Genomic DNA, 16,560 nt, shown 5'->3' with positions numbered 1-16,560 from the left:
GATGGCTCCCAGAGTCACTTGTACAGATTTGTACCAAAATTTACAGAAGAAAAACTAAAAAGTTTTCTCAGGTTATGTGATGGCACTTTGGAGCAAGCAAGTTGTTTCAGTTCTGACATTGAAGTATACTTAAAATGTACGTAATGGTATCAGATAAATAGGTTTTTTCCCACCACAGTTTAATTGTGTGCAGTATGAAAAAAAGAGTAAATCTCTGGGGAAAAAGCAAATCCTTAGGAGATGCAGTGAACACAACATTCAAATTACTACAGCTTGTTACTCTAAAGTAACCACAAGTCTAAAACAAAATTTTAGCAATGTTAGGAACAAGAGAATAGCCAAGATGCATCACTGATGACATTAAAATACAGTAACAAGCTACTGAAGTTAACAATCACTGATAAACAGCAAGCAAGTAAGCAAATGCTGACCTCCAGAGAAGACCAATCTTTCAAAAAATTATCAGCGTACTTAAGTCAGGTGACATGCATTGTTTTGCAGAATATAGACAATTTGAGCTTTTTAAATTATTTTTTTTTTTATAAACAGTTCTAGATTTCATCCTGTCAGTAGGGTAGTGTCTACTACCCAAGTTTTGCAGATAGCAACCATATTTTGGCATATTATTTGGAAAAGATTAAAGTTAGGGGAGATCTATCACAGGACACTACGCTTCATCTTGCCTGGGCATGACTTACTCCCTGGTCTATGATCTTCAGTGCTCTGTCCAGTTTCAGATTTTGCTCTATGAGAATCATGGTAGTGGCAGTTGCCACAAAACTTTCATCCTTTTTCTCTTTGGATTGTCTGCTCCTTCCTAGAGGAATTCCTGGCTGAACTCTGGATTTTACAGTCTCCAGTAGAAGGAATCGTGTCTCAATCTCAAGATAGCTGCTCTGTGGAGGTACTTAGCAACATTTTTAGCTATTTAGCAGAAGCCATTAACTGATTTCCTGGCACTTCATTCTTCTAATCTAGGCAACATTAACAAGTACTTACATGAAATGTCTGTTGTATATCACATAAACTGAAAATGTTTCCATGGTTCACAGCTGATCCCAGATTCCGAACTACTACTTCCCATTTCAGCACATCTCCTCGTTTATTTCATATAACCTCATTATTTTGTAACAGTAAAGTAAGCAGGATCAGGGTATAGGTCAGGCATTGCCTGTATTGCTAAATTACCAGCAGCATCTTTGTAGAGTATTGGCCTGTGGCAGCTCTTGCTCTCCCAGACAGTGTTGTGACATTGCTTAAGCATTATCAAGAGCCAAGGACCATTCACCACAAATAGTTTGGATGTGGCAGCTTGTTTTGGCAGGGAAATTTAGCTATATGGATGAGGGTCATGCCACACCAGTTTGTCAATGGTAATAAGAAACAGTCCTGGCTGGCTTTGTTTACTAATAGGTGATGCAGCCTGAAGGCTTCTAACGTTGTTATACGTGGAAAATTTAGGCTGATCTCCAAACTTGCTAAAAGACATTTAAATGCCTAACTTCCCAAAATGATTCACAGAAAGCTCCTCAACAGAAATAAGGACCAAAACACGATTTTGTGAGCCTTGTCATGTCATGTCCCCATAGCAGAGTTGTGACAGACAGAGAGAGATTCAAGTTCAGGATGACTAAAATACTTTCTCAGACTGCAACTGGTAATCTTGTTTCTCTCTGGGAAAGGAATACTAATATCACCAACAGAGCACATATTTGGATATATAATCCTATAAATTTGAGCTTGGTACACTGAAAGACTACGGTGGGTTGGTTTTTTTGGGGGGGAGGGGGAGGGCCTCAGTCTCAGTGTTTTCTACAATCCATCCTCTTTCATAGCACACGAGGACAGGATACAAAGATGAACAGTTCTTCATGTCACTAAGAGGTCATTACTTACTGTTAGTGGTTCTCCCTGGAGAGCCTGTAGGATGAAATTACTGACAACTCTACCATCATTCATATGCATTCGAGGACCAAAGGTATTGAATATTCTGGCAACCCTCACTTCAACTCCTTCCTGTAGGCAAAGAAAAAAAGAATTGTTACTATCTTAAAATAAGAGTGTCATTCTTCCCAAGTTAACTCTCTCTCGCCCAAAAGCTTTCTTAAAATCCCTCTTACAGCTTTAACAAGCTTGTTTTTTCATCATAAAATATTTCTAACATCACCTCAATGCTTCTGGAAACCGTAGTGCATACAGCAATGTAATTTATACTAGTTCTCAGTATTTGTAATGCAAATTCTAAATCAGTGCTGGAACAGCTGATGATTTCAGCACATCATTTTCTTCCAATAAGAACTTTAAGATTTTTCAATAGTGCCCTTCCAACAACAACTTATTTCCCAGAACGAATCTACATTTTTTGCACGTAAGTGAAGTCTCACAATCACCAGAAAAAGTATATATACCAGATACACCAAGGCAGCATTTGCAAAGATTGGAAAAGTTGAGTACTTCAGATAAGTATCTTTACAAATGCCATAAAGTAAGTTGCTTTGTAACCACAGCTACCATGTTTCTTATCTCCCTGCTACTTACTAGGCTATGTAAATGCATGCATTACAATCCAGGCTTAGTTTTTTCCTGAGAAACATTTATATCATTGCCCAAAGTCCTTTCTGCAGGATATTCTGCAAATCTTCGAAGTGAAATGCAACAAATACGTGAAATTAGAAACTGTTTGGACAACACATTTTAACACTGGGAGACTGGAGACTGAAGTAATCTCTCTCTAGGTATCTTCTGTTTGTTGACACTCATTTGGACAAGCCACAATTCATGACAGAAGTCTACAAGACAGATGTTTGGTCTTCGTGAGCTGAAGCATGCACATGGCTCCTGATGAGTTCAGAGCAGTGTGGTATGCTGTAAACATCTTGTACTTTCAATGCCCTTTACTAAGGCTTAGACTGATGCTTGGCATTTTCTTGGAAGACAAGAGTGTGTGTGGAAGAAGTGTATTGTTGTTACACCTGCAGCTGAAGCTTGTAGCTCACACGTCACTCAGGAGAGTCCTGGGAACATGTTTTTCTTGGAAATAAATGTAGCTTCACGTACAAGAGAAACCTGCAGGAAAATCTGATCTTCTCTCTTGGGTCTCCAATTGATTCATAAACAAATGAATACTCAGAGAAGTTTTGTGAAAGCAATAGCATTAGCTTTTCACAGATGAGAGGGACAAAAAGCACATTTAACACTTCAGCTGTTACTTAGTGTTGAGAAATGGGAAACATCTAGTTTGTATAGGTAAAGCTCCATGCTTCCTAGTATGGAGAAGGCCAAACAACATCCATTCTGTTTAACTGCGGGTAAACTTTCAGTCACCATGATCAAATGTTGTTTATATTTGCAACTAAATTGTAAGCTAACAGTAATCAGGGAGGTAACTTGTGCCACAGGAAGAGCTACAGTCTTGGGTCTTTGTCACATAACTTGCTTGCATCCCCAACAGAGCCAAAAAAAATAGCCTCACAACATTCACTTAGTCCTGCTGAGAGACCCTGGAAAGCACATAAGTCCCTTCTCATGCAGAAGACATCAGCTGGGAACATATTCTTTATTTTCTGTTAGCTAAAAAAGCATGGCAGTGCAACATGGCAAACATATACTGCCAGCAGCGTATTACAGAGCCATTCCAAATCCCTTCACTGTATCTGCAAATATATACTCTGACACAACTGCTCCTTCTTTTGTTTTGCCCAGCACTCTATCTTAAAAAGGACACTGACTCTTCAGGGAGGGACTGTATTTCATGTGGGCTTTCCAGATATTGCCATTAATAACAGGTACAGAAAATGAGGCACTTGGAAGCTAGCACTCAAAAGGAAAACAACTCATTAAACAATGCTGACCAAAAAGCTTCTCTTGTACTGTTACAAGCTACAGCAGCACCCTTGTTTTCCAGTATTGGCTAGACAAACAACACGTTCTCTGTAGGCACTTATCCATAGCCACAGTGAATCCTGTATGTCTTCTCCCTTCTATTTGTTCTCCTCCCTGCACCATAATGCTGTCTTTTAAAATGAGTAATTTTTTATTTATAGTGTCATCTAGCAAAGCTTTTCTTTGTAGCCTACTGCTTTGAAAAATCTATTTTCTATGTGGCTGAACTACTTTTGTGACTGTAAAATTGGGATCTATCTTCTCAAAACAAATTCTTCCACAAACAGATTTTGGAGCCAGGAACTTAGAAATTGTCCTAAGTTTCCCTTGCCATTTCATTAACATCTTTGAAGTGATCCTTTCTGCATGCTGAGTAACTATTCCTTTTTGTATTAACTGCCTATGAATACTTTTGGTACACTCTTACCTATGTCCTGTTACTCTGAGTATCAACAACGTATTAGTTACAACTGAGTACCTCCACCATATTCCCACTAGCATAGCCAATTACTTTCCCAGATTCGTGCAGTAAGTCATGTACAGTATTTTATTGTATACTGGAAAAAGGAGAAAAACTTCTTTGACCTACATTTATACTGCTAAACAAGAGAGCTTGAGACCAATCCCTGATGCCAATATCGAATGTGATCAAGTGGCTTCTGTCCTCATGGTTTAAAACTATGCCCTCCCATAGCAGATTAATCAGAGAAAAAGCTCCTTGAGTAATCCAAAAAAGAGCCTGGGAGCAAGCTAATAAAATGCAGCAGTGTAGGCTAGCAAAACGATTTACCTCACTCTATTATTTACCAGTAAGGACACGTTCCCAGAGACTGTGCCTGTACAGATGGAGAGGGAAGACAGAAAAGGTGCAAGAAAGATCGTTATGGCTTTCAGAGATACCTCCTCTGAATAAATACTCAGACTATTCGATAGCTGTTAGTCAAAAGGTAGCACAGATTAGAGTCTCCCCCGCAAAACAAACCTGTCCATGGTCTTCAGCATGAGTGTTTGCCACTTAGTTCTACAGATCCCTGCTCCGTATCAAGGTATCAAGGATGCTATGGTAACATCTTAATTTTAAAATATGTATTTTAATTTTATCAGCCTTTCAAGAAAAGATCTCTCCTTGTGTTGACTGTATCAGAAAAGAATAATACAGAATACAGCTCAAATGTCAAGACATTCTTTTAAGTGAAACAGCTTGAACATATGCTGTGACTGTAATTCATAGTGATATTAGGCAAGCTTCTCTTACTAATTAACAGCATTTCCTTCTTTGTAAAATCTGTGGAGCTATCTGAAGAGTAATCATGAATTAGACCCCCCTGCATACAAAATAATCAGGAAAGGAAAGCTGCAATTGTTTGCTCTCCAGCAGACAGCTGGATTCAAATAATGTTCTAGGGAAAGCCCAGATAGTTGCACGGGTATCATGGTGACCTGATACAAGTCTTTATCGATGTTTCAAATTAAATTACTAAGATTGTTGCCTACATCCTTTGCTTTACTAGTTACTTTCTTCCTCATTTATATTCTTTCCCATGTGTCCCAGAGATCATTAAGTCTCAAAACTGTTCCCAAAACCCTGAACTGTAATCACAGCAGAACTACTAGCACAGTGTTCACCAGGATCCACCTGTGACGTGCTTAAGCTACAATGCTCTACACTGAGGCTTGGTCCAAGGTATTTTATATACATGTACTGTCCACTGTATAAGCAAAATTAGATTAATTCCTGGTTACTAACAGCTTTTTAGACCTGTTCTGCAAAAACAGTGATGCTGAGATCTGAATTTCATAAACAAGCTAGAAAGGAGAATAACAATCATCTGACTATTTTTGCCATAATGCAGGTCCCTGAACACAACCAAGGCACACCTTCACTACTTTTATCTTACAGCTGAAATATTACCATGGTTACAGTTCAATATTTCTCAGACTAGAGAAGCTACAACTTCTCTTTGACAACTCTTCGTACCATTATTTATACCTCCCTGCTAAAAGTATGTCTTATTTCTAGCACTTGCCTCAGCTTGCATACCTCTTGTACATGCTGTACATGGCCAACGCAAACAGCCACAGGCCTGTTCCACCAACACCTTGACAGGAGACATTGCCATTGGGAAGGGATGGGTACCCACTTAAATGCATCTGTGCGCGAGTTGCTAGGATATTCCCTTCAGACAGGGCTTTTAAATTCAGTATTATACTGCACAACGCGGCTTCTGAACATGAGGTGGCAAATAACATAACCAGTGCAATAACAGCCAAGGAATGAGACCTGTTATCACAGCTTCCAGTAGGTTTCCAGTAAGGGCCAGGAATACATGCAATACAATATAAACTTCAGGCAATTTAATCTTAGTCATCCGCACAACGCAGAGTTCTGCAGTTATATTCATGAACTAGTGTAACAGTGACAGTTACAGGTGAAAGTCAATGCCTTACCAATGCTTTTAGAGCAACGGTGGCTGTTTGAGGAGGACGTATCTTAACAGCCAAATTAAAAGAGGTGTACCAAATTGAAAAAAACATCAGAAACAACACACACTTTGCATCAAAAGATGAATGCTGCTATGGATATATTCTTATTCAAACACTGACTGAACTTATACCTCTCAAAAAAGCTTAAAATCTTCGTGACTTCAAAATTCTATTTGCACAACAGCGCAGCAATATCAAACCGAAAGAACTAAGTTCTCCAATTACCTGAGGGAAATCAGAAGATGGGATTTCTTACAGAACAGCAAGGAAAGAAAAAAAACAAAACCCAAGAGGGCAGAGACTATGCAAAGTATTCAGACTTTTCTTAGGAAACTGGCTGTATTTGTTTAGTCCACGACTTTGATTATCATCATAATACAGTCTTCTAACCTTGTCTATGGAACAAAGTTATTTTGCAATTGTTATCAGCACAGAGCACATAGAAGCAGTAAAGATACTAGAGCATTAGTAAAACCACTGTGTGTGAATACGGGCCAGAGGACCCGACAGTTTTTTCCTGCTTTATTTTCATATAATTTGAAAAAAGTGTTGCTCCACTGACAGAAAAAAAGCCTCCTATTACACCCATGCTGTTTGTATTAGGAAGTTCTGACAACACAGCTAAAACAATACAATTTAGAAACAGATACTCAGATAATGAAACTCTCCACTTAGAGGGGCTTCTGTTACCAATGATCCAGTGAAACAACACATTGCATTTTTATAATACTGCCTCATTACTGCACTGTTCTCTCCCCTTTTCACCTCACTTCCTCCAGCTGAACGTTAGCAACAGATAGCTTTGGAGAACTATATGCCACTTCTGCATTTGTACAGGACCAAACACAATGTTTTGGTTCATGCGCCGAGATCCTACACAGCAAAAAACACTCACAAAGCTACAGACGGCTCTAACAACTCATTAGAAAATGTGCAGATCCATTAATCCAACCGCATGGACAATACATATCAGCAGGTTTTAGAAAATGGCAGGACTATCAGAAGGACCGTACAAAGGTAACTGGAAGAAGCCAGTTTCAAAAGCTTAGCAATATTTAATCTCTAAATTATTAAGTTTGCAGGACTTAACTTTATTGAACTATGGGGAAGGATTTTTATCTGTGGTTTCTCTTTTCCAAAGTATAAAAGCCTATTTGTGAGCCATACAGTTACAATGGCTGAAAGCAGCACTGTTTCCTCTTTCAAAGTGGAGCCAGTTAATCAAGAAGATAAAAACAACTAACAAGAAACAGTACTTGAAATATTCAATGGAAATGCCATATTTATTGAGAATGTTACTATAACTGCGCGTGTGTGACCTCTTAGACTTTGCAGAGAAGGAACTGTGGACAATTTTTTTCCTTTTCTTTCTGAATTTCATTGTCTTGGTATATAACAACTCAGATGGGATACTAGTTGCAGCACTGACACCTGCACTTCAGTGGTGTCAATGCCCTCTCAGTCAGCAGTGAGAGGGGCTGTAGCATCTCAACTCTTTACAGGCAGTGCTCAAGGTGGTCGACTGCTTGTAGCATCTTATGGACTTCCCTCACTAATATTCCTGGATGTGAAACTTCTCTGCATGACCTCTAAAAGGCTAAAGGAATCCATGATAGCTCTTATCACTAAAATTTAGCTTTGACATCGTATACATCCAACAGTAACCACCATCTGTATCATTAAAGGGCTGCCGTCTGGGCCTGTGACTATTACCCCAAGGAGATGCAATGCCTCCTCTTCCTCTCACAAAAAAAATCAGTTCCATTCTTCCACAAAAAACATCAATTCTGCATCTTTCCTTAAGCAAACAGCTAGCAAACATATGTGACAACACCAAAAAAGAATGCTGCGTGCTTAAAAGCAATCTATATTGAGTATCAAGGAAAGAAACCAATGAGAAATTATTGGAGAATACAGGATAAACTCCCAAAAGACGTTAAAGCAAACTAATCCAACACAGGTATTTGTTTTCTAATTATTCGATAACTACCCGTTTATTCACTGCCTTATTCAATGCCTTCTCAGTTGCAATTCAATCAAAAGGTTTCATTAGCCCCACATTTTACATCAAGGCTTTTTATGATTACTGAAACCAACTCAATTTGTGAATTAAAGATTAGGGGGAAAGTACAACTCAATATAAAACAGAAAATCACCCTCATGTTGCAATTGCAATGCACTTCTATATTTAACAAATTTCAACATCAGTTTACATGTGTTATTCTCTCACATTAATATAATAAACTTCACCTCTAACATCTTTCCATTCTTCTATTACCTATTAAGATTTTTTGGCATCTTGAGTCTTTGCAGTCCTGGTTATAGAATATTCCGTAAAGCAGAGCATAACACTTGTTCACTTAAAGAAGGTTATAATTAATAGTTGATTCTGACAACTCCATTCACTTCTCTATGCTTAGAAAGGCATCCACTGGAATTCTTAATTGGAAGATCTAAGCTATTCTAAGGCAATTTGAAAACTATCACATCATCATGTACAACTAAGCCCACTTGCTACCACTGATGCTTGCAGTCACACAGTTGGTATGAAAAGAAGGACAAAGGAAGCAGAAGATGATGAAAAATTTCCCTGCAACATGTCATGGTGACCTGAAGTTGTTGCTTCAGCTCTGGAGAATTTCCTTACAGATCAATGGTATAAGAGAAGAAATTAAATCTAGTTCAAAAAACACCCTTAATACACTAAGCATGTAAAATGCAGTGTACTTGTATTTATGATGTGCTTATGCAATCATACCAGATCCCTGCAATGAAGGTTTTTCAGATCTTCAGATTCTGTGTAGTATTTAAATGAAGCCAGCATTGGAGCGCACATGAATATCTGGATTTCTAGGTAGCTCCATAATTCAAACCACAACTTTTTTAAAAAGTTAAATGCATACAGAATGGAAACTCCTGAACAAAACACAAAATTCACACTGCAGTATTATGTGCTGAAACTCTCCTCCCACCCCTGTAATGTTTTCTCTGTCTATCTATGTCCAGGAAGACCCTGCATTTGGAAAACACTGCTCATTCTGGAAAATGATGGTATTACCTTATCTAGCAAAACAGAAGTGCCATAGTGGAGGAAAAATACTAGGTGTGCAATCATATCACATCTGTATCACATCACGCACCTGTATATGAAGTTTACGCAAAAAAACACTTCGGAAGAACAGGGAAGGAGAGGCAGAACAGTAACAAAAGTAAGAGTATAGAATGGTGAAAGCAAACAGATCGACAAGCTGTTGTTATAAGAGAGTTTCAAAACTATGCCTTGAATCTTGTTACGGCAATTGAGCGAACTGAAAAAGGCTTTCCAGCAGGGAGTGCTAGCAAGCACTGAAAGAGAGATGATGAGACAGGATAAGCATGGCTGACCTATGCTACCACATGAATTTATGGAGGGAAAGCTGCTCCCAGAAGCCTACAGAAAACATCCTCTCAAACCACATGCTCGGGTGCCTCATGTGATGAGATGAACTTGTGTACGTGCTTTGAATTCCTGAGCCCTGCATTTCTCCAGCAAATATTTCACTCCCCACCTCTCCTTTCAAGCACACGCTTATGTATTGTTGAATGTTACTACTGTTCTTGGACTCTTTGATAAGGAAGTACTGCTGGGCTTTTTTTAAAGACAGCAGTTGTAAAGAGGAGATGAAGTAAAATTACTTAATTCATAGGGTCAAAACAGGTGAACAAAACAACGCTGCCAGCAGAAAACAGTGCACCGAAAAGGTCTCGGTCAAGGCAGGCTACTGAGGAACTCTGACAACTGTGAATAAAGAGTCATCTTTGACTAGATTCAAGAACTGTTCTGATTCAAAGAGCCTGTCTGCAAGTATAACATAGCAATGAATTTTTATTTTAGTTTTTGGAAACACGATTCAGTATTTAAGGTACCTAATAATGTGCATGATGATGGAAATCTTTGGAAGAAATGACAAAAAGATGCAGACCTAAGTTTGCTTGTTTCTTTTTTTTTATTGAAGCTGAGAAGATTCTGGAAATATTTTAACCTGAAATCCTTCAAATCAAATTGTTTTGGGCAATGTCACTTTTGTCTCAAAATCCTCTTAAAAGCACAATATTTATTTTCATAGTAGACATCAGACCTTTCCACTAGCAAAAGATAACGTTTCCTCCACTAATAACAGCCTATCATCTAAGCTCTGAAAAAAACCCAGCTCAACAGTGTTTCAGAATATACCTCAATGTGGGACAAGCTCAGGCAGACTTCACTAACCCATAATAAAGTACAAGACATTTCATACAGAGCTGCCCCTAGGACAGAGAGCTCATTTGCATCATGAGTTCACACTTAATGTATGTGTGCACTGCAGTTCCACCTTACAAACCTTCTCTTTTGTAAATCCTGCATAAAAATTACCGGATAGTACCATGACTCATCCTGTGGCTTTAAGATTTTAAGTGACCCATGATTTTCAAAATGACCTACAGTCTTGCCCTTCTAAAAGAATACTGCAGAGTGTACCACAAACTTGTAAAAAATTTGATACCCTACAGCGCAAGGATTTCTCATAAAAATGACAATATTCAACAGTGAATGGATTTCCAGACCCATGAGGAGTATTTTGTTACAGTGAAGTACAGAAGACATCATCCCGAACAAGAGCAGTACCACCACGCTAGACATTAAATGACTTAAGAGAACAAAGGAGACACTAACCTCTGCCTTCTCTGTCTGGCAGAAGAGAAAATTACTACCACCTCTGTACTAAAATACCATCCACAAAGTCTTACTACTTACTTTTGTTTTCATGGTTTTTAAAAGCACCTAGTATTTTATCATTTAAAGATTTAAAATTCTACAGAATATACAGCTGATTTATAAGTTTAGTCTATTAAGGCTGCAAACACCAAGAAACAGTGATATGATATTCTTTAGTCTGTCACGTTGTCTAATTGAATAGCCTCACAGAGACTAGCTGAACAGCAATTAAGATTTACATACAGGTAAAGAGTCTATGCTGGGTTAGTTAATGAGGAGTTTCTACTTGTTGATTATGAAACCCAAGGAAAATGGCACGTATCATTTCAGAAACATATTTTAAATTGCATTTTTATTCTGATGTTACTGTATTAGTCTGAAAAAGTGCATTACATAGCCAAGTATAGGTACCCTCCATTAAGGTCTGTATTTATATCTACATAATTATAAGACATTTCTAAAGAGATTGAAAATACATTGCTCCTATATAGGTACTCATTAAAGAACTTCCTCATTTTTATCTGTATATTCTGATTTCAATTATGCTCATTAAACATGCCACATTTATCTGTAATAGTCCTATTCAGCAAAGCACTTCTCAGCACAGGACCAACTTAAAACAACTCTTACTTGGCTCCCAAATTGGCAAGGTCATCTCAGTTTAATCTGTCTAAAAACTATTTACGATACTCAAAGACTTATTATGTCTATTAAGAAGAGTAAAGCACATTTTCTTTAAGAACGCTGCTTATCTGAAAAAAACAACAGATGGGAGCAATAAAACTTCTGCATTAAAGAAAACAGTTTTTGCAGCTATAGTACGAGTATTCCTACTTAAGACATTCTCTTTTGCCCTCCTACCTCTAAATGCACATATTCCAGTTTTGCCATATGTTTGGCCTTCATTAATTACAGACAATTCATTGAACCTGATACAAGTTTAATACCTGCTTCATGTATGCATAGCACATTGTCTCTGCAACCCGTTTTCCTTCATCATAGCAGGCTCTTGGACCTATTGGATTCACATGGCCCCAGTAATCCTCATTTTGAGGGTGAACTTCAGGATCTATAGAGAAAAAAAACACTACCTTAAATGATCTTCTATCCCAAAGGTGACTATATACAATGAATCTTTCATTGGTGTTATACAATTCAACAGGTTCTCTTTAAACCATGCATTTAAAAAATATCATATTTCAACACCATTCCTTAGAAGTGTATTCACTGGTACCATGAAAATGACAGTTATGGAAGATGTGACACTAGTAAGGTAACTGAGTAAAGTGAACAGCTGCCATCATGATGCTTTTCCTTCCCCTAAAAGAGTGTGTGAACAGAGGGTTAAATTCAACTCTTCTCTGCAAAGACAGACTACCTCAAGGGCACAAATATGACTCCTATCTAATGTAATTCAGAGGAAGTATTATAGGTTATGTAGGCAGCATTTTTTACTGTATTAGGAAAAAAAGAAAGTAAAGCATCTTCAAGTTTTATAAAATAAGAAACAAAAGAAAAACGGAAAAAACGGAGAGAAGTACTGCATTTCTTAAAGAACAAAGAGTAGAGCAATATACCACAACATACTTGCTATGTTTCTTCTGTTTTCTCCTAAGCATTTTTACTAGCTGTCACTGGGCACAGACAATCAGGTTAGACAATCCTCTGGTTTGATCCAGTACAGTAGTTCTTGATTAAAAAAAAACCCACCCAACCGAAAATCTCCTAGGAATCCTTGTGTGCGCATGCTCCTTATGCTTAAAATAATACAATCCCATTTCCCCACTTTGCTACCTGTGCTGCCATATTCTTCTTACTGGGTTTGAAGTTTGCATACATTGCTACAAAACTTTCAAGTGTTACAGGCTTTTTTGAAACAGCTTTGATGGTCAGTTTCTGATTAACCCTTCCAGTTTTTATGCTGCTTACAGACATCATTACCGATGAATTCCTGCCATACAAGAGTCACAGAGCAATGGTAAATGCGGAGAGGTTTCACATGATTATAAAAACCTGTAACCATTCTTAAAAGGGCCCCAGAAGGTGCCGTGATCTGGAAGGCACCTTCAGTTTCTGTCTCCTTTCTGGCAAAGGCAGCCCTACAAAGTACTTGGAACCCCCCTACAAAACACTGCTTTGAGAGCTCTTGTGGAAACAGCTAACAGATATTTTCTGACTTTATTTTTCAACAAAATTATTTTGCCTGTTTAAGTCAGAGTATAATGTGAGTAGACTCTCCCTGCTACATTTGATTTACGGACACGACAAAGCCTGAGTTTCAAGTTTTCCACCTCAGCAGGCAGATTGCAGCAGACCAATGAAGCTTCACAACTTGGTTTCTTTTTTGCCTGTTGGTCCCCCGTTCCAGAAGGGAGTTTGCTCAATTACAGAATAGTCCTTAGGGCTAGCGTTTTTCTCTGTGGAGCCTGACCATGGATAATCAAAGGCAAGGGAGGCAACAGGAATGCTGCACGTGCTCAAGCCACTTATTTGGCTGGCTGGTCACCTTAGTTCTCTCTTGCTTGGATATTTGCTTTGAATCTTCTTGACTGAAGTTAAACCACCGAAAGTGTACACCTTGAGGTATGCCCTTTGTCTTTCCTCACTTTTTCTTCAAAAAACTTTGTATCTTGTTACACAGATGAGTATTTTTGTTTGCTTGTTTGCTCTTTAAAGCCCACTCACAACCACTAACGTTGAGCAGGTGACTGTGATTGCAAAATTGCTATTACCTATTAGGCAAGGTTCCCAACAGCAGGAATTTTCCCTAGTAAGGCATATGGTCCGTTACACACCCCAAGGAAGTACTAAAGATTCTTGCTGCATTCAGCCAGCAGTTCTATCAGTCATCCTCTCACTACTTCAATTCTTAGTAACAGTAATAGGATCTTGGAGAGATATGACACTATTGCTGAATATTACATTTTCAGAGACACCACAAGAGCCTGCATGAACAATCACTGTTTTCTTAGCTTGGAGGTTATGTCCTTGTCTCTTGCACACCAGGGTGATTGCTGATTCACAACACAATTCATAAGTGACTGGAAAAAGAGATGCAGATTTACTACCGAAATTATCTCTCTTCACAGGTTTTCATTATGGCATCTGAATTTTAATTAGAATTCAAAACTCTAAATTACCCCACAAGCCCTTTGCAAAAAGAGACACAAACTATGACAAAGGGAAGTTACAAACAATAGTCAGAGCCTCCTTCTACCACTCTGGGTAGAGATTTAAAGCAAGTGCTAGTTACCCACATTTTAAACTGTGAGAAGTAAATCTGAAAGAAATCAAGCTAAGACAGTGATGAGAAGTTATCACTCAAACATCTGACAAAAGGTTTGTAAAAATTGGGGTTTTTTTACAAAGCCACATTTCAAGAGATCTAAACACTGTTTTATCCTTCTTACCTCCATATACCTCCGATGTAGAGGCCAGCAGCAGCCGTGCTCCAACACGTTTAGCTAACCCTAAATTTTGGGTAACAGGGAAAGAACAACATAATTACAGTAAGCGCAAGAATCTCTCCATCATGTTAACTGTTTAAGTGTAATCCTTTACTTTTACTAGATAAATCTAGCTGTAAATCACATCCATAGTGCCCACTTCCAAGCCAGAAAACGAGAAACAGCAGAGTAGCATTCACATGCATGTGTTTGCTACTGGGACTAAAAGTTACCCTAAACCAAGATCCAAGAACTTACTATATTATTACACCCTAAATAAAGGTCAAGGAAGCATGAAGTATTCCAGTTACGAAATCAGCATCTTGAAACAACTCGCTATATTATGATTACCAATACTTAAAGATAAGCTACATAAAGAAACTGGTAGAGAATAACATGTTATAGGATAAAATAAATCATGTTCCCTTCATTATGCCCCTTTAAACTGCCTGGATGATCCTACCAATCACTCAAGATTATTCTGCACTCCATTTCAGTGACTTTCTGCCCTTCAAGTTGGTGGCCAATCAAAGAAACCTCTCATCTATGCCGTACAACTGTCCAGTACCTCCATAGCTTCTAAATCACTTAAGTCTCTGAATTGTACTCAGTAGAGTATCATTCAAATGAGAAACTCAGCTGAGCTAATGCCCAGGAAATTTTTTGCCTCATAGCTCCTCTCAGGATCACCGATACTCAGTTCAAGCTGCAGCATATGCCAAATGGATCAAAGATGAGAGGAAAAACTAGTGAAGGCTTGAGGCCTTCTTTTCACAGGCCCATTTCCAGCATAAAACCCAACAGACAAAACTGAAAATGTAGTCTCGTAATTACCTAGCATGAAGCTAGACATTACACATTCTTGCAGAATTTGCTAGCCAAGGCATGCACAAGAGGGTGCAGTGCTCTTGATGTCTGGGGTTTACAGTTCCACCTAGTTCAGTGTTTGCTGTGGTGGAAAGGAACAGTCACTCATGGCAAACGTAGGAATGTTCCACAGTCGCCAAAGCAAGACACAACTTCGCTATAAAAATCCCATGCTCTTAGTTGTTCCTATGACTTCTGTAATTACTGCACTCCACAGCCAAGATACAGGCATGAAGTCCCTGTGCTTTGACAACCAAGTCTGCATGTTGTCAGAGTTTATCTGCAGATATATTTAAAGGAAAAGCAGAAAGGAAAAAAAAAATCTTCAAAGAGGGAAAAAACCCAAACCCAACCCTCATTTTTCTTTGAGAAACAACTTCTTAAAATGTACAACTCATCTGCTCTATCCTCCCCTCTCCCAAATAACTCTGTCCATGTTATATTATGTCTAACCAAGTTAAGAAAAAAGATTTCCACTTACCCAGCATGTTTAATGTCCCAATAGTGTTGGTCTTTAATGTTTTTATAGGATTATACATGTAATTTGGAGGAGAAGCAGGAGAAGCTAGATGATAGATCTGGTCCACTACAAAAAACCAGAGAGAGGGGGGAAAAAAAAGCATTATTATTTTCCCATGTAACATATAAAGCAGTAGCATCAGGAAACAAGTACTTCTTTCTGCACTTCCTAGTGCTGGAACTCGGCACTTCTTATATTGCTACCTATGGATGATACGTATGCAAACCTGCTGTAACCCAAAGACAGACTTAATTTTTAGTAAAAAAAAATAGTAAGCATAATCAACACTGTTGACAGATACAGAAGTCTGTGGGTGTGTTGACACTTTCCAACTGCAAAAATTCTAGTTTTGAGTACTTCAGATGTTTAGAAGCTGCAAAAGCATATGCAACATTCTACCACCCTCAAGTTTTTAAGTGACCACAAGCTTCAAAGTATTTTTCCGAGATGAATTCCCAATCAAAGATGGTAGAAATATTTTTTAATCCCTGGAGAAATGTTCTGGGAAAAATAAATACTTTATTTTTATTTATAAGCCACTTGGCAATGAAATATTAATAGTACTCGTATCTTACTTATATTTTAAATATATATGCCAAGATATTGGCACGCAACCTTTGTCCTTT

The 16,560-nt window shown here is 38.2% G+C and overlaps 1 protein-coding gene across 1 annotated transcript in view; it reads right to left on the bottom strand.

The window, feature by feature from the left end:
- UXS1 (UDP-glucuronate decarboxylase 1) overlaps positions 1-16,560 on the bottom strand; it is a 63,204-nt gene that overhangs the window by 8,835 nt on the left and 37,809 nt on the right. Inside the window, exons 7-10 of the mRNA XM_040584653.1 lie at positions 15,896-16,000; positions 14,512-14,571; positions 12,049-12,170; positions 1,897-2,016 (exon numbers count right to left, since the gene is read on the bottom strand). Coding sequence (XP_040440587.1) covers positions 1,897-2,016; positions 12,049-12,170; positions 14,512-14,571; positions 15,896-16,000 — 407 coding nt within the window. The remainder of the gene's footprint in view (positions 1-1,896; positions 2,017-12,048; positions 12,171-14,511; positions 14,572-15,895; positions 16,001-16,560) is intronic.

The sequence above is a fragment of the Falco naumanni genome, chromosome 2 (assembly GCF_017639655.2).
Source record: "Falco naumanni isolate bFalNau1 chromosome 2, bFalNau1.pat, whole genome shotgun sequence".
NCBI classification, from domain to species: domain Eukaryota; kingdom Metazoa; phylum Chordata; class Aves; order Falconiformes; family Falconidae; genus Falco; species Falco naumanni.
The sequence above is the reverse complement of the archived record's forward strand: the minus strand, read 5'-3'. Positions and strand labels throughout refer to the sequence as shown.